Consider the following 27803-nt stretch of genomic DNA (forward strand, 5'->3'; position numbering starts at 1 on the left):
GGACAGGCAGTACGATCAGTTCTCTATGGCCCCGATCAGTTTTTGTTTAATTGATCATCCGATTCACTCTATCCGACCCTGGCGGAACCTTGGCGTGGACTCCGCCCAGACAGCAGAATCTGAGAGCGAAGAAAGGGCTGGATCAAGGCAGTCAAAGATCCCGGAACACAATTACAGACCTCTGTGGCCAGCCGGAATCCTAAAGGCGAGGAAGCGTGCAGGCGGAAACCATGTCGGGGGACATATTTGGGCAAGGGATGAACTAGTTCGCTTGTGCCCTTGCTTGAGTGTGCTTCCGGTTGTGCTCTTGCTTGAGTTTATTTTTACACGATGCTTCGTAGAATCCCGGCGTTTATACGTCCTCGCCCCTTCTCGGGCCTCCCTCTGTCTCCTGGAAACTGGGATGCCTTGATGACTGTGAGTGCGCTACCCGCGGCTCGGTCCGGAACTGTTTGGTAAGGCGTTCCGGGGTTTTTGGTCCCGCCGGTCTACCGTGGCTCTCCAGTTCCTTTATTTGCAGTCCTAGTTTCTCAAGTCGCCTGGGGTTGATACTGCAACCGTAGGCTTAGAAGCGGTTGTTTTAAATGTAGGCAAAGAGAAATCGTACAAGGCAGCTTGCCCAGGGTCGCGGTGGGTGTGGCAAACAGCTATGACAACCTGTCTTGTCTCCTGTCCTAGGTACTTTCTGCTGCACGACTGCCCCTCATCTTGCTTGCTGCTACAAATCGTTGTACAGTCTCCAAAAAAGAGGTCTTTTTCTTGTATTCTGTGCGTCCCAAGATCTCTTGATGGCCTCATTAATGCTTCCCACTTTATTCCTTACTGCATTATTTAAAGTGCCTACGATGTGTCAGTTACTGGTGTTGAGCTCTGAATAAGAAAGGCCTGCTATTCTGGACAGTTATTTAGTTCCACTAAAGAGGTAATTCAAGTACAGTAACAATAGCTTGGGTAAGCACAGATTACTTCACTCTCTCAGCACATAACTATAGGAGAGCAAATAGGGACGCCTAGAGGTTGTAAGCGGTTCATGGCATCCTCCCTGGGCACCCCTGTTCTATCTAATATCGCGCTGAAGCAAGCTAACAATGGAGAAGGAGAGGAACAACTCCACTGGAGGAAGAGACTGCACAAAGTAGAGTTAACGGGATGTGATGTGATGTGATGAAGTAACGGAGTGACCAAAGAGACCAGCTCTTTCAGCTGATGGTCCTAGAGAATCCACAGAAGGAGAAGGATGTTTGAGAAAGAGTTTTAACTATGTCATCATTTTTAAAATGTTGGCAGAGCTAACTTTTATCTTAGGAGCCTACATTATGAAGGATGAAGAATGTAAAATCAGCCTCTGAAGGGAACAATGTGGGGGTCTTTAATTTGGTGCCAGAGATCACATTCAGGGTTTCCTGCTTGCTAGGCAAATGATCTATTACTCACACCCCCAGAAAACTAGGGAAAGCTCATGAGATATTCTCAAAGAAAGTAAGTTCAGATGAGAGATTAGGAGCATAGTTTTATCTATTTATTTTTATTGGCTTTTCGAGACAGGGTTTCTCTGTGTCTCTCTGGCTGTTCTGGACCTCAGTCTGTACACCAGGCTGGCCTCGAACTCACAGAGATTCACTTGCCTCTGCCTCTCTCAGTGCTGGGATTAAAGGCGTGTTATGCTAGGGATCTTGAATTATTTTGCTATAACACAGGTTATTTTTTTGAAGTCCTAGAGCACTCTGGGAAAGAAACACTGTGGTAACCTGATTTCCACTTGTCTGTACCTTCAACATTAACTTTCAAATGCAAAATAACAATAATTATCAGAGGGTTTTCCTAATGAATTGTACCACATTGATGCTATGTATTGGTCATGGCAAAACTACCTTTGTAACTGAGTTTTCACTAATTCTCAAGTGACTGGTGAAGTAGCCTCTGGCGTTTTTATAAGCAAATTACTTTGTTTTGGAGTTTGGGAGAGCTAGGTGATTGGCGTCTCAACAAATGGACTGTTCTCTGGAATCATAAGGCCAAAAAAAGCTCCTTTTCCCATTAGTGGCTTTTAGGCATGGTATTTTATTTTAGTCACAGGAGAATAATAAAGACGCCCTGTACAGTTACTGCTATGGTTTTCCGTTTCCTTCTCTGTAAGAGGAGGCTGGTGCTGACCTTTGGAGTTGAGGTGGGGGTGAAAACTGTACACAAGTCTTGCTATGTAAGTGAGGCCCAGGGTCTGTACTAACACATGATAAATTGCTTCCATTACGGTTGTTTATAATAATAGAAAGTAAAAGAAAACGGAAAGGACTCAAATTGAAATTCTTTTCAGTAAAGGTTCTTTTCAGTTACTACTTTAATATTTTGGCATTGTATTTTTCTATTATTCTTTAATATGTCATTCCAGGACAGAAAATAATATCCAAAGACATTTTGGCACTGGCAGCTCCATCTATAGCAAGAAGGATAGCCAGTCTGTTCCAGCTGGTGAAATTTCCCAGAAGGCAGCAAAGAAGCAAGACAAAGGAGAGGAGACTTCAAAAAAAGACCTGCTAGACATTATTAAGGACATGAAAGTTGAACGGAGCACAGTAAACGTACAAACAGCAAAGCCTCGTGGCAGAAAACCTTCTACCATTTTGGAGGCTACAGTTGGCAGGCATCCCAGAGCTCCAGAAGATCCTCCAGAGAAGAGGTAAATAGTTCCAAATCAATGCTCTTGGAGACCAATCTGTGGTGTCCCAATAAGCCTTTTCTTATAGTAAACAAGCTATTAAATTATAGTACTCGAGACATTGAAATAACGAAGCAGTAGAGGGTCTCTAATAGTTACTTCAGGAGTGTGTGTGTGTGTGTGTGCGCATTTAAGGGACAAGCAGATATTTGTAGCCAGGTATGGTGGTGGCACTTGGCTATAATCCCAGCCCTTGGGAGCAAGAAACAGAGTATTGTGAATTTGAGGCCAACCTGAGTTACATAGGCTTTATCTCAGAAAAACAACAACAACAACAACAATAATAATAATAAAATACACATACATATCTAAGTACTCATTCTGGACTACATTTTGGCAGGGCACACATCTGTATTCCCAGCACTCAGATTAGACCATGCATACTACAGGATTACTTTGTTCTCCTGGACTCTTGTCTTTGCTTCCTGAAGGACAGGCACAGGCACCGTACTTAATCACAGCACTGCTCTAAAGGAACTGAGATTAGAAATGTTGGTCTGTGCAGCAGTGATGTGGTAGATAGATATAAAAAAAATCTTGAAACCATCTGACTTGGTCCAAGAAGAGGCTGTGGACAAGATCAGTGAATGGAATATATTTGTTCTGAGTTTGAAGAAAAGTTTTTTGTAATAATTTTTTTTAACCATCTAGGCATCAGATGGTATCCCCAACCATGTTCTTACTTTTTGGGAGAGAGTTTCACTAAGTTGCACAGGCTAGCCCTGGACTCACTTTGTCCCCAAACACAGCACGCTCTTGTGGTCCTCCTGTCTCAGCTTCCTGAGGAGTTGAGATTACAGGCCTGGGCCCAACCAGATCCCTCCCATCTTTCTCTTAGAATCCAGTCTGCAAATTTGATATAGTCATAGTATTTGCCTCACGATTGCAGTGTAACAATTACTCCACACGTGACCGGCCTTCCCTCCCTCCCTTCCTGCTTTCTGGTCATAATCAAAGCTCACTAGTATGACTACAATGGCCGCATTATAGATTGCCCTAAACACACTCTCATAAAATGACCATTTTTATACTCACAGAGACGACGACGTCTGAGGCCTCAGCTGGAGGCTATGAGAATCTCTGAGATCACCTGAAGTTTGCTCCCTCGCTACCAGCTGAGCCCTTAGCTGGGCTACTAGCAGAAGCAGCCACATGAGCTGTTAGGTTGCTCTGGCGTTTTCACAGGCTGGTGCCTGGGTACCAGGGATGAGTTTCAAGAGAATGTAGGGGAAGATGTATTTTTTTAATGACCTGGCATTGGAGTTAGGTGAATGACTGCTGTCAGTTCACATTGATGTATGTGGGTCTGCTTTATTTTTAAACCCACAGAAACTGCTTTAGAGAGAGAGGGAAAGAAAGAGAGAAAAAGAAAGAAAAAAGTCTTTACCTGAGAATCATGCTGTTAAGCTTGCGGGGCAAATGCTTTCCCAAATAGTAAGTGACCTCACTGGTCCACACCCAGCTTTTTCACACGTTCTGGGGATCGAACTCAGATTCTCAGGGTTGCATGGCAAGCACCTCGCTGACTGAATCATCTCCATAGCCCTCAATTCCCCCTTTCTCCCAAGACAGGATCTCCTTACATAGCCTGGGTTAGCCCTGAACTTGTGATCCTCTTGCTGTAGCTTCTGAGTACAGGAATTGCAGGCGTGAACCACCATGCATGGCTGCCCGTGTTGTGTGGCCACAAGTATTTATTAACTTAGAGTATCGTGTTTCAGAGTTTCTGTGTTCCCAGCACTGAAGCAGTACATATGTGGTGTCTATAACGGGTATACGTAAGAATATAGTAGTTCTGTGGCTGAGGTAGGCAATTGTGAGTTACAGACCAGCCTAGTGAGATCCAGTCTCAACACAGACAAACAAGCAACAAAGCCACCTAGAAAACCATGTTGAATATTTGAGAATTCTTGCTTTTGTGGAAATTGAATACTTTTTTTCGTGAGTTTTCTTCCCCACTTTACTTTTGGTAAAAACTAGTGATGTTCTAACTTACTCTGGTTTCCTTTTGATTAAAGAGTGATGTCCTAACTTACTCTGGTTTTTCCTTCCTATTTCATTTTCCGTTTAGAAGTGAGTTTCTGAGTCCTGAGCTGGTGGCAGCCGCATCTGCTGTTGCAGATTCTCTACCTTTCGACAAGCAGACAACCAAGTCGGACCTGCTCAAGCAGCTTCAGCAACACGAGGAGGAGTCGAGGGCTCAGAAAGCCAGAGAGAAGCGCAAGATTAGGTCAGTGGTCAGATGTCATGCCTGTCATGCCTGTCATGCTTAGGTCTCCCAGTGCCCGGTGCATGGTACACATCCGTGTTACATACAAAATCCACCTCATGGGCCAGCGAGGTGACTCAGTAGGTAAAGGTGCCTACTGCCATGCCTGGTGGCCTTCTGTCTCCAAGCCCTCACGTCTGACGGAGAGCAGTCATGCCACCAACTATCTGCCGACCTCTGCATATGTACTGTGTTGTGCTCTGCCTACACACATGCCCACCCCACATAACAATAAAACTTAGAACATTTGCTTCGTAAGAGCAAGGACTTCCAGCTCCTAAGCCACCTCTCCAGCTGCTGTTTGTTGTATTTAATTGAGTGGCTAAGCTATTCCTTTAGGAACTTACAAACAAATAAGATAGTTTCTCTGAGAAATTAAACATTCCATTGGTTTTGCTCACACTGTGATGTCAGACACAGTCCCTCCCCATTTCCTTATGTTTGAGCTCAGCTTTTCAACATACTCTCTTTGTTTTAAAAACTGTTCTATGTGTGTGTGTCTACGTTGTGTGCGTGCAGGAACCTGTGGAATCAGAAGAGGGTGTTGATCCCTGGAACTGGAGTTGAAGGAGTTGCCATGTGGGTCCTGGGACCAAAGAATCTTGGTCTCCTTCCTTCCTTCCTTCCTTCCTTCCTTCCTTCCTTCCTTCCTTCCTTCCTTCCTTCCTTCCTTCCTTTCTTTCTTTCTTTCTTTCTTTCTTTCTTTCTTTCTTTCTTTCTTTCAAGATTTATTTATTATGTATAGTGTTCTGCCTGCATGTCTGCCTGCATGCCAGAAGAGCTGGCATTACAGATCTCATTACAGGTGGTTGTGAGCCACCATGTGGGTGCTGGGAATTGAACTCAGGACCTCTGGAGGAGCACTCAGTGCTCTTAACCTCTGAGCCATCTCTCCAGCCCCTCAAATAAAAATTTCTAATAAGAGTATATTTTAAAAATTGGAGACATGCATCTTAATGTCTATGTCATGTGAGTATAAGCGTGTGACTTATTTACTCATAAATCTTCACACTCTCCTCGGGGCATAAGAGTGAAGTAAGAACGAAATGGTATGTCTCCTCTTGAGAAAAGTGTGCTGCTCTGATGCAGCTAAGACTCCTAATGCACTGGACCTTTTTATTTCAGTTTCCGTCACATAATATCAGATATGAAAATTGCCAGATCCACGTCTACAAGAGTTAGTACCAGACCACAGCACCAGATTCAGTTTGATGAAGAAATGGACAACTCTCTTGACCAGGCGAAGCTCACTGATGTAAAAAACAGGTATTGGAGCTCTGTAGTCTACTGGATTTTGTTTGTGTAGTTTTCTACTCCAATTGTCATCTTAACTTATTCTGCGTATCATCACTGATAGACCCAAGGTCATTGTGGATACCTAGTTAGGGTTTCTATTGCTGTGATCAAGCACCGTGACCAACCTGGGAAGGAAAGGGTTTATTTCATCTTCCAGTTCCAGGTGACAGAATCAGAGAAGTCAGGGCAGGAACTCAAGGCAGAAGCCATGGAAGAGCACTGCTTCCTGACATGGTCACACTGCCTCTTTCCGTTTGCTGTGTTCTACAACTCAGGACCACTTGCCCAGTGAGCTGGGCCCTCCCACATCAATCATCCACTGAAAAAATCATCAATTAAAAAAATAGGCCACAGGTTTGGCCACAGGCCATGTAGTAAGGGTTTATCTTCTCGAGAATAGAAGTCCTAGCATGCTGGGGTCGCGCATCCAACACAAAGGCAAAGGTGGTGAATGGCCACCCCCAAGAAAGGCTCGCAGGCTTTTTCATACAACTAAAGGAGTTCTAACCGCAGTGTGCTCATTCTATCTAGGACTGGCTTACCAAGTGGAATCGTATTAGTACGTTTCTATTGGTTAGGGCTAACGGATTGGCTAAGGCTATAGCTTTTACATTCTTGGGCAAGTCTGGACAAGTCCCAGGCTTTGTCCTTATTTGGTTATAAGGTAATGGGGGTTTGGCAAGTTCCCCTTGTCCTCACTGTCAGGGGTGTTGTGATTCAAGTCTTCCTCAGAGACTGTCTTGTTCTGTTTCAAGAGGCAGGAACTGAGGCCTAGTTCTTAGCTGAGTTATTAGGACCTGTCATGATATTTGCCTGGCCCTCTCATAAAACGGAACAGTTTGGGGAAAGGTTTCCAGGCAACAATCAGTCCAGTTCCAGGTGCACAGTGAAGCTGAAGGTGTGACAACCTAGAAACTTGTCCAAATTACATGTGACCACGGGCATGGGTCCCATAGCTGAAAGGCCTAGAACCTAGTGTGGTCTCTGACTGAGGTAGCACAGAGGTCAGCAGCCATAGAGCACATGAGACGTCTTCCCTAAGGAGGGGGGGAGAATCTGGGATAATCATTCTGGGGAGTTAGGGTGAGATCACCAGGTCATTAACCAAATCCACTCTCAGCTCTGCAATGATAATATTTAGTAGGGAAAAGAACCTGAGGCCTCGGGGGCACTTCTGGAGAGAAAGGCATGTTTCGTTGTCATTAATTTTAGGGTCAGGGTCTTACTATGTAAGCCAGATGGCCAGGGTGGCTTGGAATTCCATCCTCCTGCCTCTGCCTTCCGAGCGCTAGGATTGCTGGCAGCAGAACTCCAGGAAGGCCAGTGTTTACAGCCACACAGCGACCTAATGGAGCAAACCCTTGATGTGGATGAGGTCTCTTGTTTCTTTTAATTTGCAACTTTTCCCACTCTTTTGTTTGTTTTTGTTTTTCAAGTCAGGGTTTCTCTGTAACTTTGGAGACTGTCCTGGAACTCACTTTGTAGATCAGGCTGGACTCAAACTCAAGGGATCCGCCTGCCTCTGCCTCTCAAGTGCTGGGATTACAGGCGTGCGCCACCACCGCCCTGCCTGAACTGGTTTTTTTAATCTGTTAGTAGTTTTATTCAAGTAAATAAGTAAATTGAAAAAAAAAAAGTGTTTCTTTCTGTTGAAAGAGTGAACTGTTGATAAAGCAGTCTGTCCTGGTTTCCTTTCTGTGATGTGATCGAATGCCCTGAGGTTTTTTTGCCTACAGCCCTGGGGGCTGGGAAGTCAAAGCAGGGACCGGAAGCCATGATCCTGTCACATCCACAGTCAAGAGCATGGGGACATGTGTGTTCTCTATACTTACAAAGCCCAGGATCTTCTTGGGCTTGATGCTACCAAATCAACTAAGGCGATCCCTCATTGAGAGGTCCTGCCCAGCTTGATGTAGGCAATGCCTCATTGAGATTTCTTCCTGGTGACTGTAGGTTGTGCCAAGTTGACAAATATCATAATTAATTAGAGTATATCAGAAGTTGCATATTAACTCTCTGACATTAATTTCAGCAGTTTGTAAAAATGGCTATGTAAAGAAAGTTAAGAATTACTTTTAAATTACAGATTGATTGCTTTATAAAATAGCATGTTTTATCTGTGCCTTCTTCTACCACTATAATTTATAGCTAAACCTTTCACTGCTTTCTGTCTCAAGGACAAATGTTTACTTTACTGGTTTCTATTTTTGCAGATTTTTATCGATTTACGTAACACCAAGTTTTCTAGAACTTTCAGTTGAGTATTTTGAAAATTAAACTTAGCTGGTTTGTTATATTATAAAGCAGAAATCCAAGTGCATATGTTCTTTTTTTCACTCGTGAGTCCTAAAATTATGGTGATTTAGCTACAATGTCAATGGGGGTCAATGTGATTGTCTTTAATTACTACATAGATTGTTTCATGTAATCTTTTCCTTAAACATTTTTGTTGACATTTTATAAATATATCTTACTAAGATTTTTTTTTCCAAATTTTTTATCTTAGGAAAGGTTTATTCAAGGGGAAAAGACTTTCCATTTTTGACGTGAAGGCGTTTGCTGATGAAGCACCTGAGGCAGGTTTGTTCAGAATAAGACTTCTCCAGGTGGAGACGCACTCTGTCTTTCTAAGATGGCCTTGGTGTTTTGATTGTAACAGTTGGGTGTTTGCGGTTTCTTATTTCTTGCTGTCGTTGACCTAGGTCTTGCCTGTGAATATAGGTGTTGATCTGCTTATTGGGTCATGCTCCCCCTTAAAATATTGCATCCTTTGGGATCTTGAGAGATCAGTGCTACCAGATAAATAATCCAGAGCTATGAATTGGCTGCTATTTTTGGTTAGAAAGTGTTATTCACCCACCATTTGCCTTATAGCACTCTGCTTTTACCTGAAGGAACTAATCCGTAGTTCCTGATTTTGAGCAGCTCACTACCCAGAATAGGAGAGCATGCATACACACACACACAATTGAATACTTTTCAATTTGGTTAATTTGGCTGCTTGACAATCTTTTCAAAAAACTAACTTTTCATTTCATTAATTATTTGTTTGTTTCTGAAATATTAATATTAGTTCTGATTTTGATTATCTCTTACCATCTGTTTTTTGGGATATTATTGTTTTTCCAATGCCTTCAGGTGTTTCATTAAGTTATTAATTTGAGACCTCAAAAATTTTTATGTAGGTACTTGATTCTATATTTTTCTTAGGAATTGCTTTAGTATGTCCCAAATTTTTGTATGTATGTTTTCAATTATAGGAATTATTTAATTTTGTTTTTTATTTCTTCCTTGACCCAATTATCATTCAGCAGCATGTTGTTTAGTCTTCCATCTGTTTGTGTAATTTCTGCAATTATACAGCTTTATCCCATTGTGGTCAGACAGAATGCAGGATGTGATCTCAATTTTCTGAATTTTTTGAGGTTTGTTTTGTGTCCTAATACATATTAGGACAAAAACACGATCTAATTTGAAGAAATTGCTGCTGAGAACAGGATGCATATTCCTTAGTATTTGCGTGAAATATTCGGTAGATATCTTGTTGGCCCGTTTTATATATGATGTCATCAAACTCCAGAGTTTCTCCATTTAGTTTTTTTTTTTTTTCCGGGATGACCAGTCTGGGTGAGAGTAGACTATTGAACTCACACGCCTTCGCGTGTTGGGGTCAGTCTGTGGTTCTAGATCTAACTAACGATGTTTCTTTTATGAAATTGGATGTTCCTATATTTGGTGAGTATATATTTAAGATTGTACTAATCTCCTGGTTCATTTTTTTTCCTTTGATGAGTTTGATATGTCTTTCTTTCTCTGTTCTTACTCGTTTGGTTTCACGTCTTACTTTGTCAAGTATTAGACTAGTTATGCCTGCTTTTTTTAAGTTCCTTTGCTTGGAATACTTTTACCCCAGGTGGTGCTTGCCGGTAATGGTGAGGTGTGTTTCTTGGACTAGGGCTGTCAGAATGTGGGGAGCTAATATGGGTCTCTGGAGTGACCTATCCTGGTTAGTTTTTGTCAACTTGACAACAATTTAGAATAATTTGCAAAGATGGGATGTCAATTGAGGAAACGTCCCTACCAGATTGACCTGTGAGCAAGCTGTGGGGGTGTTTTTGTTGTTGTTGTTGTTTAATGTTTGATGTGGAGGGTCCAGTACACTATACCAGTCCTGGGCAGGTGGTCCTATGGCATATAAAAAGGTAGACCAAGTAAGCCATGAGGAGCAAGCCAGTAAGCAATATTCTTCCGCCAGTTCCTGCCCTCACTTCCCTGGATATTAGATTACAATCTGTAAGATGGGATAAATCCTTTCCTCCCAAGTTGCTTTTGGTCATAGTGTTTTCTCATGGCAGTGGAACCCTAACTGAGGCAGGACCAGTCTGGGATATAGTGAGACCCAGAGGGTTGGCAAGGCAAGAAGAAGTGGTAGTCCCCAGCTAGCAGCACACTTCCAAAGGATGGAGAGGCCAGGAGGTGGTGGCAGTTCTTGGCACGCAACCGTGGGACTCTGGGGTGATCGAATGAAGGCGTAATGTGAAGTGGAGGACAGTTACCAAGCCTGTGTCTCCACACCGTGGGGGGTAGGTAGCTGGAGAGTTCCTGGTAGCTTATAGTCTTGTTTTTAACTTTTTAATTAACTCAAATTGTTTTGCCAAAGTGCTTCTACCATTTTATATCACCATTGGCAATGGCTGGTGAGAGTGTGACTCATTCTTTTTATTTATTTATTTATGATTTCTGTCTCTTCCCCGCCACCGCCTCCCATTTCCCTCCCCCTCTCCCAGTCAAGTCCCCCTCCTTCGTCAGCCCAAAGAGCAATCAGGGTTCCCTGCCCTGTGGGAAGTCCAAGGACCACCCACCTCCAACCAGGTCTAGTAAGGTGAGCATCCAAACTGCCTAGGCTCCCACAAAGCCAGTACGTGCAGTAGGATCAAAAACCCATTGCCATTGTTCTTGAGTTCTCAGTAGTCCTCATTGTCCGCTATGTTCAGCGAGTCCGGTTTTATCCCAGGCTTTTTCAGACCCAGGCCAGCTGGTCTTGGTGAGTTCCCAGTAGAACATCCCCATTGTCTCAATGTGTGGGTGCACCCCTCGCTGTCCTGAGTTCCTTGCTCGTGCTCTCTCTCCTTCTGCTTCTGATTTGGATCTTGAGATTTCTGTCCGGTGCTCCAATGTGGGTCTCTGTCTGACTCATTCTTGAAAGATGATTTAAGTTTCAAAAGGAAATAAATGATTAAAGCATAGAAGGTGCCATCTCTTTATTACCTTACTCCTGGGGCTGATTGTTGAGATTAAATTAAATGTGTTTAAAAACATTTTTCATAGACGGAATGCTCAGAATTTATTAGTGTTTTTTTCCTTTTTCTTGAAAGGCCCTCCTGTAGGATGTGATATATGAGAGAATAATAAAAATTAATAACAAAAATAAAAAAGACATTTACATTTTCCTGTTTTTTTCAATCACACAGCTGCACCCCCTTCTCTCTGGGAGATAGAATTTGCTAAGCAGCTGGCCACAGTCAACGAACAGCCTTTGGGGAATGGGTTTGAGGAGATGATCCAGTGGACGAAAGAGGGGAAGCTGTGGGAGTTTCCAATTAACAACGAAGCAGGTCAGTGTTACTTCAGACTCCTGACAGTTATCAGCTAGAGCTTGCTCTGAAGGGTTCCATCTTAGTGTGCAGCTAGGTGCATGTAGATCTTAGAGCACTGGTGTCTGAGAAGAAGCCTAGCAAAGTTGTTTTAAATTGTTGTTTACAGATGGTTGGAATTTTATTTAATTCTAGATATTTGATAATGACAATAAAGGAGTAAAATTATATGTCAGAATGTATCATGGGAACCATGGGTGTACTTGAGCAGTAGAGTGCTTGCCTAGTACACCTGAGGTCCTGGGTCGCATCCCCATGACCATAAACTGGGCATGGTAGCCCACGGGTTTAGTCCTGCTTATGGGAGGTTGGGACAGGAGAATCAGAAGTTCAAGGTCATCCTCAGCTTTAGGACAGATGTTTGCGGACAACCTTGGAAGTCAGTTTTCCCCTTTACCATGTTCTGAGCAGATTCTGTCTTGCTGACTGCTGGTCCTGCCTGCCCACCCAGAGGATTCCCGCAATTCTCCTGTCTTGCCTCCCATTTCTAGTGGGGCTACACGGGGAGTGCAGAGGTGTGTCCTATTGCATCTGGCTTTCTCACACGGGTTCTGAGGATCAACTCGAGTCATCAGACTTGGGCGGAAAGCCATCTCCCCAGTCAGTCCCCGATCTTATTTTTATGGCTTGGCGTGTATTTGGACCATTTACGTTTAAAGTAATTGTTGAGCCAGGTGTGGTGCTCCACAGCCCATCACAGCTGCACTCTAGCGTTTGGGGTGTGGAGGCAGGAGCGTCAGGACCAGGCTGGGTGAGGTGAGAGCCTGTCTGAAAAGTAAAACAAAAATGAGAGTTTACTGAATTGCTGGAATAGAACCCCGCGCCTTTCGTTATTTATATTTTTGTACTTATCATTTGTGTTTTCTTCTTTTGAACTACTTGAAAATCTTTTCTATGAGTCTGTCTTGTTTTACGTTGAAATACTTACACACTGTATAACTTTCATCATAGTTTCTCAGATGTTAGCAATATTCGTGAGCAATAGCTGTTTCTTCTATAGGTGGGAGAGCCCCTGTATCTCAGCCGCTTCTATTTAGTCTCTGCAGCATCCCTAGGAGGGCGTCCTCTTAGTCCTCATGCTGTGTCTGGAGAAACTGATGCTCACAGTCACATTGAAGTTGGTGGTTAAACTAGAACAATTTGTGCTTCTCACTACCTCTGATGCATCATTAGTGTTATTTTATGATGCGGGCTTTACACTCATAATCGTGTTACTGTCAATTTTATTTCCCAGGTTTTGATGATGACGGCTCAGAATTCCATGAACATATATTTTTGGATAAGTACCTGGAGGGTTTCCCCAAGCAAGGACCAATTCGCAACTTCATGGAGCTGGTGACAAATGGCCTTTCGAGAAACCCGTATCTAAGCGTTAAACAGAAGGTGGAGCACATAGAGTGGTTTAGAAAGTACTTCAACGAAAAGAGGGACGTTCTCAAGGAAAGTAACATAGCGTTCGCTTGACATCATGAAGAAAATTTTTATTTAAACCTTTGAAGATGTGTATTATAGCTAAATAAAAATTTTATTAAAGTTTTTCTATGTTGATTATTGTATCTGATTTGACTAATATAGATGTGAAATGACTTTTAACCTGAAATGTGTTTTTGTATAGCAAGAGTGAGGTACAGAAGAATATCTGGGAATTAGTAATACACCGAAGACAATCTCCTAGGGTTTTCAGTAGGTGACTGACTGCTTCTTTGAGGTATATGATGGTCAGCCATAAAGCTGACAGCACCGAAATCCTGTGTAATTAGACCCTTTACCACAACAAAGTATCCAACTCAGACTAATGGTAGAACTAATACAGCGTAATACAAGCTTGGGTAAGGCTTCATCACAAACGCAAAAGCACCAGTGGGAAGAAGCCATCACACCTCACAACAATCTGGAAGTGAAGCCCCACGGCCCCTTGTGACGCCATAGTCCCAGTGACTCGGGACCCTCCAGCCAAGCCACTTCCTTCATTTTAACTGAGATTTTTAATTTATTATTTGACGATTTTGTACATACATGCAATGTGTTCTGATCTATCACAGCCCCTCTTCCACTGCTTCTGGACCCTCTCTTTGTTTTGTTGTTTAAGACAGGGTTTTTCTGTGTATCCCTGACTGTCCCAGAACTCTTGCTATAGACCAGGCTGGCCCATTTCCCAAGTGCTGAGATTAAAAGTATGTGTCACCACCACCCTGTTGGGATTACAATTTACTAACAATATTTCCCCCTTTTCCTCCCTCCAAACCTTCCAAACTTTCCCATATGCCCCACCCTGCTCTCATTCAAATCCATGGCTTCTTTATTCACTGATTAGTAATGTATGCATATATATACATATACATACATGTTCATACATATGTATTACTAAACATAACCTGTTGAGACCATATAATGTTACCTGTATGTGTGTTTTCAGGGTTGACGAACCTGAGTTACCAGGGACGCAGTGTGGGTGTGAACAAGCGAGCCCGTGCTGCCACACGGTGGTGCTGGCACACAGCTGACATGTGACTAGACTAGCGCACACTGGGCTAAGGCTCATGTGGGAAGAGGTGAGCCCAGACCACCACACTGTGTTGTGGGAAGTGGGGGCATAGCCCATGAGGAAACAGGCATTTCTACACTACGTGGGCATTCTGGAACACAGCAGGTGTGAGGTAGTAGTGCCGGGGCACAGCACGTGTGTGAATACACAGCATGGTTACCTGGTGGCCTGGGCACGCCTGTTAGCACTCCTTCACACTGCCCCAGGACTGCCAGGGGACAGCCTAACCAGTCCTTTTTGCAAGCCTATCACATCCTGGAGCAGGTATTGCCCCGCCCCTTTAGATGCCTGTCATGTCCCAGATTTGCCACACGGTGGGGCAGGATTGCCTGTTCGCCTGTGAGCCTGTCCCAGCACCAACTCTTACCAGCTTTATTTTTTGCTTTCTTTTTGCTTTATTTGCCTGGTAACATCTGTTCACACCTGCTAGCATGCCTGCCATGTTACAGCGCCACCACCTCCTGCCCTGGGCACCTGTTTGCACACTTGCCAACAGGCTCCAACACCACCATATGGCAGCCTGGGCTTGCTTGTTTGCATGTTTTCCATGGCTGGGCAATGGCACCTGCTGGGCTTGTCTGTATGCATGATTGTCACGTCTCTGGACCTCCAAGTGGTGACCTGGCCACACCAGTTCACAAATCTGCTGTGTCCCAGAGCCACCGTGTGGTGACCTGAACTCTCCTATGTCCAGTGACAATATGGGGCTCATCTGTTTGTACTCCAGTTGTGTCCCAGTGCCACCGGGCACATCTGCTTTCATGCCCACCTATTCCAGGGCCCTCTCACGGCAGAATGAACATATCTGCTTGTGTACCTGTCATGTACCAAGCACTGCCATTTAGCAACCTCAGGATACCTGTTCATACATGTGCCATCTGGAGCCACTATGTGGTGATTGGGCATGTCTGTTCTCACTTCTGCCATGTCCCAGTAGCACACTGTGGCAGCACCAGTACCTAAATTTGCAAGACTCCATTGTCCCCGCACTGCCAGAGTTGGAATTTATGAGAGTGGCTTACAGGCTATGGGTCACATAGTCCAACAATAACATCTCCTAATGGACAAGGTCAAGGATCCTGCAGCTGTTCAGTCCACAAGACTGGACATCTCAGCTGGTTTTTCGGTCCACATTGGAGTCCCAGTGCTGGTACACGGAAGCCACAGTATCAAGACAGATGGACTTGACAATGACAGCAAGGACAAGCAAGCAAGAAAAAGTAAAGCTTTCTCCTTTGCATCCTTTGATGTAGGCTGCTACCAGAAGGCGTGGCCTAGATTTCAGGTGGGTCTTTGACCTAAAATAATCCAGATTTTCCCATGAGTTTCTCACCTCGAGTGATCCGTCAAGAAAATTCTTCACATGGTCCAAGGCTGCTGGGTGTTAGCTGATTCTAGATGTAGCCAGGCTGACTACTAGCAGCACTAGCAGGGCTACTATTAGGGACACTAACCTTCATAATGTATGTGTGCAATACTGGCTAACACAACATGTGCATGCATGAGTCTAGACATTTGTACCTACTTAAGACAGGGCTAGGAACTGTGTGTGTAAACTGGTACCTACATACCTACCTAAGACATATCCTGGAAACTCAAGTGTGCCAATTTGCACATACACACCTAGCAATGACTGGTGTATGAAATACATGCAAGTAAACTTGCACATGTACATCTAACTATGTCAGGGATAGGATATTATAGTTGTATGTGAAATTGCACGTCTACAATCACCTATGGGAGAGGTAGGACATACATGGGTGTGAGCATTCACATATATAACCATCTTTTGCAAGGATAGGAAATATGTGTTTGAAAAGCTGCATATACACCTACCAAGACAGAGTGTGTCTTAGAGATGACAGGGAAGCCATACCCGCGATACTCCGATCATATGGCTGTCTTAGTGAGACACGAACAAGGACAATACCAATAGACAAGATAATGTGGAAGGGGTCCATTTCAGGTGGCCTCACCTCTAGACAAGGAACAGCTGAGGAGTGCCAAGATCAGGAGAATCAGATTTCCACATGATCCTTTGCGGATGGTCCCCCTAATTGACTGTCCAATATCAAAAGTGGTCAGCCCTGAAATCATATATGTACAAGCAACACTAAATGGGATCCATGATGTGTGTATGCATGTATATGTATGTGAGAATATGTATGTATGTATGTGTATATGTGTGTGCGTGTGTGCGCACACACATTTATATAAGTAACAGTAACAAAAAGAGAGGTCATGAATTTGAGAGGGAGTAAGTTGGAGAGGCCATGGGGAGTGGTTAGGAGGACAGGGAAAGGGGGAAATCTATAGCTTCATTTTAAAAATAAAATCGAAGAAAAGGAAAAACTGTGACTCAGTGGGTTGTGACAAAGGTACACATCTCCTTGGGAATGAGTTTTCGGAGAAATGCTGCTTAAAGCTCGCGTCTACAAATTAAACATTGATTCAGCCCGTAATCAAGTTACTAATGTGGTTTGACATTGCTCATAATAATTCAGCTCATTTGATCAGCTTCAGTACTATACATGCAGTCTATGTAAAATTAACTGACCTTTAAAAAAACCAGCCTCATCAATCTTACTACACTTTGGACTCCCAATATAACTAAGTCCTACCAGATTAGTTGACTACATAGTTTGGTTTTTACCAAGTTCTTTATTCACCCTTCATAATCTATTCACACTCCTAAATTGGAAAAATGAATGTATGTGTAAGACGTGGACACACACACAAAATATTGAAAACGACACATGAGCACAGATTGATAACATCTGACTATGACTTCCTGTGTTGTTCCAAGCACGTAAGAAAAAAACAATTTCGTTCCTCGTGAGATGCCTGGAAAGGATTGATTAGGACAAAAAGGTTCCTTATTTCATTTCAGAGCTGTGTTTGTTGCTCTCTGCGGCAAACACAGAGGATGATTTTTTTTTTAAGAGATTAGATTGCCGGGGGCTGGAGAGATGGCTCAGAGGTTAGGAGAACTGACTGCTGTTCCGGAGGTCCTGAGTTCAATTCCCAGCAACCACATGATGACACACACCCATCTATAATGAGATCTGGTGCCCAGAACACTATATACATAATAAATAAATTTAAAAAAAGATTAGATTGTCAATGGCAGTGTCAGAGTAGCAAGTGGCAATTGACTTTGGGAGAGCATCCCACCAGGAGTCAAGGCACTGATGGGTGAATCTCAGACAGGCAAGGACCCGAGGGCTTCTGCCTCAGAAAGTCTCTTGCTACTGCTGAGTCTTTACACGCTGTTTGCTACCGACAGTTTTCTCTGGTATCTGGCTTGGTGTGAATGGGCAAGGGGAGATCCTTTAATGTAGGGTGATTACCTCATGGAAATTACCTGTTCTACTGGGCACTTTTACCTGTGGATTATTATGATGATGATTTCCTCCTAAGCTGTACTGTTTAACTGAAGCAATGATTTTATACAATAATAGTGCTAGTTTAAATAGGATTTTAATGATTGAGGGCCTTTAATAAATATAGAAAGGGATTATGAGAGTGGTTAGTTTAGTGGGAAAACTAACGAAGGCAAAGGCAAGATATGGTGTTGCCCTCACCCCTGAAAAAGCAGGGGCTTCAGAGGCTAGAAAATGAGAACAAGGAAATGTCCCATGGCTAGTTTCTCTTGAGAAGCCGCACAGACTGTGGCGTAGGTTAATGATTAAGAGAAACAACTGAGTCCCAGAAGCTAAATTAGCTCAACTTCTTTTAATCTTGGTGTTGAGAGATGCATTCACAAGTTTCCGTGTGCATCACAGCTAACAGAGCTTTAAATGTGACTTAAGGTTAAGATGTTTTCCATTAATAGCTTTGAGGTGAGAAACCCAAGGAAACAACCTAAAGTTTAGAAGGCGCATAGTCGAGTGAGGAACTCACTGAGGCTGAAGAACAAGAACGAAGCCGCTCAGCTGTTTTTAGCTGACAGGCCTTTCTTGTTAGGAGCGGCTGGCGATCAAAGACAATGATTAATTCCTTGTGCCCATTTCTGCTTCCCGATATAAAACACTGTTGACAAACGGGTTTGCACTCTGAGGACTTAAAGTAGAGCTGACTGATAGCTTTTCATATATAAAAATTTAGGGTCGGGCAGTGGTGGCATACGCCTTTAATCCCAGCACTCGGGAGGCAGAGACAGGCGGATCTCTGTGAGTTCGAGGCCAGCCTGGTCTACAAGCGCTAGTTCCAGGACAGGAACCAAAAAGCTACGGAGAAACCCTGTCTCGAAAAAAAAAAATTAGGTTTGTGATTTTTTTTTTTAAAGTTTTTCAAGATAGGGTTTCTCTGTGTAGCTTTGGAACCTGTCATGGAATTTGCTCCTCAAACCCACAGAGATCTGCCTGCCTCTGCCTCCCGAGTGCTGGGATTAAAGACATGTGCCACCACCGCCAGGCAGGTTTGTGGGTCTTTTAAGATTCCATATAAGAGTACCTTTTGAGATAAGTAAAAAGTGATTTTTTTTTCTTACCGACCACAAGACACAGCTGTCAGTAAAAGAACTGGCTGAGAAAACTACCTGGCTTGTTTATACTCTATTAATATATAACAAGTTACTTGGGTATTAATGTATGTGGGTTCTTGGGATAATTTGTTTTTCATTTATACTTCATGGGAAATGTAAGGGAAATGGGAAACATTTTTTTTACCAGTTATTCATTGTAATCATTCACTTGAAAAATGAATTATGTAAGGGAAATGGGAAACATGTATTTTTACCAGTTATTCATTGTAATCATTCACTTGAAAAATAGAAAATGTAATCACATTATAGTTTTTATATTGTCTGAAAGATTTTGTTGGAACATATAAGCTGTAAAGGAAAAATAAAGACAGAGACAAAGACAGAAGATGACAGGAGGGCCCTAAGAGTGTGTGTGTGTGTGCGTGCATGTGTGTTTCCTTATTTGTGCCCCAGAGAAGTAAGTTTTACTCCCTCAGATAGAAGAATCAAGTTGAGCGATTAGTCAACTGACTCCATAACTCTCCTCCAGTCGCTGATCACTAGAGAATGGTCCTCAAGCCAACAATGTTAGATCGGAACTCTTCAGAGCAAGTCAGGCTCACTCTTGGGTAAATGACATCAAGAATTAATCTTTTATTTGGAATTGCCTCATGTCATCACCATAGTCCACATAGAGGATATTTTCACTGCCAGCAAAGCATTCTCTCAGGGATGCTGCGATGCACACCCTTCCTTGTGTACACCAATCCGCTGTTTGTTACCAAAAACTGGCACTGTCTTTTCTCACCTTTCATGTAAGTGGATCTACGCAGTCCGTAGTCTGTTGCCTCTAGAGTATTTAACTCTGCATAATTGTTTTAGGACCCATCAATGGTCTGCATTCACTTTACTCTTTCAGGAATTTCTATTGCTTGTTGCATCCCATGTATGGATCCACCACAATACACATCCACTGGCTGATTGACATTTGGAATGTTTCCAGTTTTTAGTTGTTAAGAGTAAAACAAAACAACTCTGTGCTTGGAGCGTGTCTTTGTATTATTACAAATCATTTTAGATGAGAAAATGATCTGGCTTCTCAAAGGAAGGGAAGGGGGAAGGAAGGGAGGGAGAGAGAGAAAGAGGGAGGGAGAAAAGAAGGAAGGGAAGAGGAAGGGAGGGAGGTGAAATAGTAAAAGATCAGTCTTCAGAGACAGACAGGGATGGATTTGAAGTCTGGCTCTGCTTCTAGTTATCGTCTTCCAGGATAAGTGAATATGTTTTCTTTTTTTATGCTTAAGTTCTTTTTTGTTTTTAAATGAGAAGACTCCCACGGGGTAATTGAGAGGATTGACTTCTACGACATCATCAATGTAAGGCGCACAGCAAGCATATAACAAGTGGTACCTTTCCAATCGCCTCACCTGGAGGAGAGAAGAACGTCCCGCAGCAGAGGATGCTCTAGGATGCTCGGTAGACCAGATGTCTGTGTAATTTCCAATGAGTGCCACTGAGGGCTGCCTGCAAGCTAAGGATGCTTTAGTCCAAGTGTATGCCGTCGACACCAAGCCATGTTCTGCAAGTGTTTTGGCCATGTTGAATCATGCTCTAAATAACCCTTTAAGAATTATTGGCCTCCCAAAGCCATCAAATATTCAAGTTCATCTTTGAGGGGGATGTTAAGTAATAGGAAAAGAGCTTTGAGTCTGAAGATTGGTTAACAACAGAAAGTGGCTACCAGCTGACATCTAGATGATTCTAGATAAGCAGGCTCGTTAGGTTGAGAAGCAGAGTTTGTGAGATTTCCATACAGTAGACAGCTTCAGAAAGACAGCAGCTTGTGTGAGCCCTGAGCTTCAGGTCTTAAAGACCAGTCCTCTCAATCATTCCTTTGTGGGAGTTCCAGGACAAGAGATACTGAAACAAGTCACAGCGTGGACACATTGTCCAATCACTGGAGCACACGGGAAAACAAGGGGGCTTGGAAAGATCACCTCATGACCAACAAGGATGTCTCAGCCAAGGACTGAGAAGACAGGAATCTTATGATTGCCTCTTTCTGCGCAAATCCCTTTCTGGGCTTGGTTTCTTTATCTTAATGAGTGGGGTTAAACACGGTTGCTTCAGCTCTGACATCCTATAATTTTGTAATACCGATTAATCCGTGGATGTTGGGTGCTGGAAACATGACTACCTGGCCAAATTTCTGCTGTTCACCAGCAGAAATGGGGACTGAAAAGAGCACTGAAGGGAGAGAAAACAACACAAGAAAAATGAGGCAAGGATGAAGGGAAGAAGCAAGGAAGGAGGGAGGAGGAGAGCGGAGGGAGCATCATTATCAGTGCCGGAGAGTAGGCACAGAGAGTTTCTGTACCAAAAACATCTACTCACACTAAACCAGATGCTTGACTGTACAACAGAAAAACAATTTCAAGACAAGTGAGAATAAAGCAAACCTAGCAGTTTACTGAGTACAAAACAGAGATAGCACAACTTCAAATTTAAGTGCAGGCATATAGAAAGGGAGAAAAGAGATCCTTGTGTGTCTTCATAATGGATACATACACACATATAAGTATATATTCAAGAAAATGTATATATGGGGAAAGAAATTATATTTCTAAAGTAACATACTTTATAACAAAGTATAAAGGCAAAACATAACCTAAAAATTAAGTACAAAGGTACATAAATTAAAAAGTACAAAAAAAACGATTTACTTTTCTCTTAAAGAATTTTCTTTTGGGCTATACATTGAACCAGGACACATCCTGCACACCACCCAAGTCTCCTCTGTCTGTCAGGTTTTACTCCACTGAAGGCATGTCCAGCCTCTAGGCCCAACCTGCCCACACATTCTCTCTTCTGCCCCAACCTGCTCTGCTCACATGAGACACAAAACGAACAAAAGGAGTCCGTATGTCCAGAGCTTGTCACAAAGATCCAAACGATAGGAAAGGTCAAGCCACTATTTTCTCTCCAAAACCTACAAGTCCTGTAGGAAAGTTTTCCAATGAGGATTATCCAGGTGAACCCCAAGACCCAGAAGTTAAAAGTCATAAACGTCATCAAAATAGTCAAGGAATTTAAAGAAGACCCTAAGAAACAGCTCAATGAGATTAAGCAGAAAGAATTTAAAGAAGACAAATGCCAGAGTGATTCCCAAGAAAACAACAACATAAGGCCAATGGCAATGATGAACACCATCCAGGGTTTGAAAATGGAATTCATAAAGAGACAGAAGCATTGAGACCCCAGTCTGAAATGAAGATGGACTGACTCACTCGCTCAACTAGCAAACTCAAAGGAAAGCCTTCTGAGTACAATGAAGCCAGCAGAAGATAAAACATCAGGACTGGAAGATAGAGAACCTATGCAAAAATACACAAAGGAAAAAAATGTAAAAACACAAGAAAGGAACTTACAGGGAAGTGTGGGACGCTAAGAAAAGACCAAACAACTGTAGGCATAGATGAAGGAGAAGAATCCAAAGTCAATGGCATAGATAGAGCTTCACAAAGATCATGATAAAAAATATCCCCAAACTAAGGAAAGACACACCCATGCAGATACAAGGAACGTGTAGGACACCAAATAGACAAGCCCAGGACAGAAAAACCCCAAGGCACATCATAGTTTAAACACTAAGTATACAAAATGAAGAAAATGTATTGACGACTTCAAGAAAAAAAATACATAATCTGCATCTTTAATTTCAGTAGCATATTTTTTTTATTGAATTGGGCACTTCTGGGCTTGATGTGTATATGTTTAGGATAGTAATGCTGTCTTGTTAACTGTTCTCTTGATTAGAAGGAAATATCCCTCTTTATCACTTCAGATTAGTTTTAGTTTGAAGTCCGTTTTGTCTGATATTAGGATAACATCGGCTTGCCTACTGATCCGATTTCATTGAATTTATTTTGTTCTTCCTTTTACTCTAAGGTGGTGCCTATCTTTAGAGCTATGATGTGTTTCTTGTAGGCAGCATATAGATGAATTTTACTTATTAATCCATTTGCTCAGTATATGTCTTTTGATTGGAGAATTGATGCTATTGATATCTAAAATTGTTATTGGATTGTGTGTATTAGTTGTGTTGTTGATTGTTGGTGATGTTGTGCTCTAATATTTTTATGTTTTAATAATTATAGCTTTAATATTTCTTTCCAAAATCTCTCTGCTATGTTCATTTCTCTCCAGCCACCCCCATATTCTTATATTTTCCTTAGGAGTGGTTTGGTAGGTATAAAATTTTTAGGCTGTTTGTCATGGAATATTTTTCTTTCTTATTTAGTCATGGCACATAGCTTTGCTGGGTATATTATTTTAGGCTGCCTGTCTGTCAGCATTTTAGGAACTGGCGTACTTTGCTCCAGACTATTCTGACTTGTAAGGTTTCCACTGAGAAATCAGCTCTTATTCTGATGGGTTTTCCTTTTATATGTGACTTGGTTTTTTTAAATTATTTATTTATTATTACACAGTATTCGGTCTGCATGCCAGAAGAGGGAACCAGATCAAATTACAGATGGTTGCTGGGAATTGAACTCAGGACCTCTGGAAGAGCAGCCAGTGCTCTTAACCTCTGAGCCATCTCTCCAGCCCCCTTGGTTTTGTTTTTTTGCAGTTTTCAATATACTTCCTTTGTTATATATACTTAGTGTTTTAACTATGATATATTACAAGAATTTTCTTTTCTGGTCTTGTCTATTTTACGTTCTTTCTGTGTGCTTCTTGTTTTTTGTTTGTTTTGTTTTGTTTGTCTTTTGAGACAGAATTTCTCTGTTTAACAGTTCTACCGGTCCTGGAACTAGTTCTTATAGACCAGGCTGGCCTTGAACTCACAGAGATCCACTTGCCTCTGCCTCCTGAGTGCTGGGATTAAAGGTGTACACTACAGGCCGGCTTACTCCTCATATTTGTATAGCTGTGTCTTTCCTTAGTTTGGGGAAGCTCTCTTCTATGATTTCATTGAAGATGTGGTCTGTGCTGCTGACTTTGTAGTCTTCTTCTTCATCTATGCCAATAATTTGAAGGTTTGGTTTTGTCAAGATGTCCCATAATTCCTTTGTGTTCTTTTCCTGTATTAAATATCTTACATCTCTTGCTTATTTGGTCTAGGTTCTCTGCTTTGTATTTGAGACTGACGTTCTGTCTTCTGTCTCATTCATTCTACTTGTAAGCTTTCCTCTGAGTTTTCCAGCTGCACTCTTGAGTTTTTCAATCCCATCTTCATTTCAGAGGGAGTCCTCTTCAGTGTTTCTATCTCCAGACTGAATTCTGTTCTCAAGTCCTGCCTGGTCTTCACTATTCCATCAGCAGCCTTATGCGTGTGTTTTCTTAGACATCACTCACATGTTTATTCTTCTGAAGCCCCTTTTCTCTGATTTCATTGAGTTGTTTCTTTGTGTCTGCCTTAAACTCTTGTAAGATTTGTGAAGGGTTTTGATTTCTTTTTTTATTTCTGTGTCCTGGAGTTCATCTAGGTAATTCTGATTAGCAAGCATTTCTGCAGGACTGGTTGATTTTAGAAAGAGGACCCTGGCTTGGTCTTTCATAATGAGATCTGGGCATGTCAACTTCCTTCATTAGTTCTGAGCTTGTATAGATGCAACATTGGTTGGGAGGGAAGATGTGGAGATGGGTTGGGCCTAGAGGCTGGAAAGGACCCCAGTGGAATGAATTCGAGTGGGCAGAGGGGACTGAGCTAGCGTGCAAATGTGCATCCAGCTCTGAGCTGGGAGCGTGGGGTAGAGAGTTCTGAGTAGAAATGTTGGATATGGTGTAGAAGAGTCCCGTGGCTTAGAGCATAGACAGGCAGGACACTGTCTCGAGCTAGAAGAGTCCTGTGGCTTAGAGGATAGACAGGCAGGACACTGTCTCGAGCTAGAAGAGTCCTGTGGCTTAGAGCATAGACAGGCAGGACACTGTCTCGAGCTAGAAGAGTCCTGTGGCTTAGAGGATAGACAGGCAGGACACTGTCTCAAGCTAGAGTTCCTCTACAGTGACGGCAGGGAAGGCCAGACCAGGTTGGAGAACTGGTTGTGGGACCCAGGCTAACCCTGGTAGATGTCAGAACAGGTGTGGATGGGGTGTCAGTGATACGCAGAGGGCTAGATTCGGGAGGATGTGGGATGTCTTGGTGGTGGAGGCAGAGAAAAGGGTCCTTGGATGGATGCAGCTAGGCAGGTCCTGCGGGAAGCATAGATGATGGGTCCTCGGCAAAAGAGGTGCTGGGACCAGGCCAGCAGTCACGGTGGAGGACCCCGTGGAAGCCTAGAAGTCAGCTGCTGCAAGTCGCAGGTGGCCAGACTAGGCTAGGGCACTGGCTACCGACCAGATTACAGAAAATCAGTATTGGGTGGTGGAAGGACCTGGAGGGGGCCCTGGGAAGTCTGAATATGAAGTTGCGTGGTGGCAGCAGTGTGGCACAGGGTCCTGTCCACATCTCGGCTTTGAAGATAGGCACTGCTTTAAAGAGAGTAAAAGGATGGACAAAAGGACTGCAGTCAAATGGGACCGTGAAGCAAACAGGTTTTGCCATCCTCATATCTGACAAAATCGACTTCAAACTAAAACTAACCAGAAGAGAAAAGAGAGAGACTCTTCATTCTCAACAAAGGAACAGTTAATAAAGAAGACATTACTATCATAGACATATACACCACACTCTGGTGCACCCAATGTCATTTTAAAAACCTGTACTGCTGGATAGACATAGATTAATAACAACCCACCAGTACTAGGTGATTTCAATACCCCACTTTCTCCAACAGATACGTCATCTACACAAAAACTAAATGGAAGCCTCAGAATTAATTGGCATTATACATCAAGCAGACTTAGCAGGTATCTACCGAACAGGTATCCAACCACCAAGCAGTACACGTCCTCCTCAGCGACAGATGGAAGCCTTTCCAAATAGACCACATCCTGGGACACAGAATGAATCTTCGCAAGTTCTAAAAGACTGAAATCATTCTGTGTACACTATCTGACCACAATGAATTAAAACTTGAAAACCGGCAAAAACATCTCTAATAAATACAAAAAGCTCATTACTGAGTGATGAGTGGACCAAAGAAGAATTGGAGAAAAATAAATACATAAATAAATAAAATCCCGAAACTAAACGAAAGCACAGTGTACTAAACTGCGGGGAACATTGAAAGCGTTGCTGTTCCTTTAAATCTCATGTACCGGGTTCCACCTATTACTTTTCCCTAAGGGACAGTTGACTCTTTTCAGTGTGTCATGTGTTTCCTACCAAGACCCTAACAAACATTACTAGTCCTCTATGTTACAAATGCTCACAGCAGCCTTCAGAGGCACGATTTACATTTTATAAATAATGAAAATGAGGCCATGAGGAGACTCAGAAATTTGCTGTGGCCAAGCCAGGATCTTCTTCAGTGACAATGCCCCTCGCCTATCTGTCCCAGCTTCCTGGCTCCTCTTTTTCATGGAGTCTGCGGGAATGTCATATGGAATTAGGGAACAGGAGCAGCCAGTGTGGTTTTGCTACCATGACAGCTTCTTTGGCCCCACAGTCTGCTTGCAGGGGGTGAACTACAAACCTCCGCGTGTCAGGCCAAGACATGTGTCATTTTTTTTTTTCTTAACCGCTGTAAGGTCACTTAACTTGAAAGTGGCAAGAGAAAGGTTTAAACAGGATTACAGGAGCATTCTGCTCCCTGTGCTTCTGGCAAGAAATTAATTAGAAGGGAGGAAACAAAAGAGGACCAGGTCTAGTGAACCAGAGACGGTGACATTTTCCCTTACCTTGGGTTCTTACCTTGTGCCAAGAAATGAGCTAAATGTTCCACCTCATCTTAGCGAGTGAGCTCTTGTATCAGTAACTTTTCTACTGCTGTGGGCAGCCCAATGGAACAGAGACTGGAGATACTGGACTTGATACATTTTAAAGCTTTTCCTTTGAATAGGAACTTCTGCTTTGGGGAGATGGAAAGTTCTCAAGAGTGAAAACAATGAAGTGTAACCATGAAGCTGCAGCAGTTTGCAGGCTGGGGCAGCCTGCTTTCTCAGTCACCGGAAAGGTGGCCTCATCTGTTTCTGAGACTTCTGTGTCTATGTGGGCTCATAAAGAGAACAGAAAGCCCAGGGTATACACAGTTTGAAAGTTGGCAATGAGACCCCGGGAAAGATTTTACACCAGAAAACTCACAACAAGAAAGTTTACTTGCTAGGGTTGGAGAGATGGCGCTCCAGCAGTTGAGAGCACTGGCTGCTCTTCCAGGGGACCAGGGTTTGATTCCCAGCGCCCACACAGCAGTTCACAGTCATCTGTAACTCCAGTTCCAGGAGATCCAGCACCCTCACACAGACATGTATGCAGGCAAAACACCAATGCACATAAGAATAAATAAATCTTTCAGAAGAAAGAAAATTTCCTTGCAGTGGCCTTGGCTCTAGATGCAATGGGGGAAGTGTTACGTGAGACTGTGCCTTGTGGGTTTAAGGCTGAAGTTAAGCTACTGGGCTGTCCAGAATTCCCAGAGTTGGGAACATCTATCTTAGAGTGATCTTCTGGGACAATTGTACATTTAAACAAGATTCCTCAAATAAAGGTCATTAAATGAATGAACAGGAGCAAACGATAAGATACTACCAAATATAATAAAACTAGAAATTAAAAGTCAACGAGGACGTTTATAAGCTAGGTTAAGTTATGGGACACAGAAAGGCTAAGCAGGCCTCAGAAGATGTCACTACTGTTCTGAGAAGAAATAATGCATTTGCCTTGAATGTGGCTTAAGAAGATGCGACTAGGTGTCAAGGTGACAAGGGGTAGACCTATGACGACAATCTTAGTTGTCCACTTGGCCAAATCCAGA

The 27803-nt window shown here is 42.8% G+C and overlaps 1 protein-coding gene across 1 annotated transcript; it reads left to right on the top strand.

Annotated features, from left to right (window-relative positions):
* The first annotated feature begins 226 nt into the window (after positions 1-226).
* On the top strand, positions 227-13471 carry Mrps31 (mitochondrial ribosomal protein S31). Its single transcript, XM_075986319.1, has 7 exons — positions 227-455; positions 2390-2677; positions 4788-4946; positions 6111-6251; positions 8788-8861; positions 11753-11896; positions 13170-13471. Exons 1-7 carry the CDS (start codon positions 331-333, stop codon positions 13397-13399), a joined length of 1161 nt encoding a protein of 386 aa, XP_075842434.1. The 5' UTR covers positions 227-330; the 3' UTR covers positions 13400-13471.
* The last annotated feature ends 14332 nt before the right edge of the window (positions 13472-27803 follow it).

Source organism: Microtus pennsylvanicus, chromosome 9, assembly GCF_037038515.1.
Source record: "Microtus pennsylvanicus isolate mMicPen1 chromosome 9, mMicPen1.hap1, whole genome shotgun sequence".
In the NCBI taxonomy this organism is placed as follows: Eukaryota; Metazoa; Chordata; class Mammalia; order Rodentia; family Cricetidae; genus Microtus; species Microtus pennsylvanicus.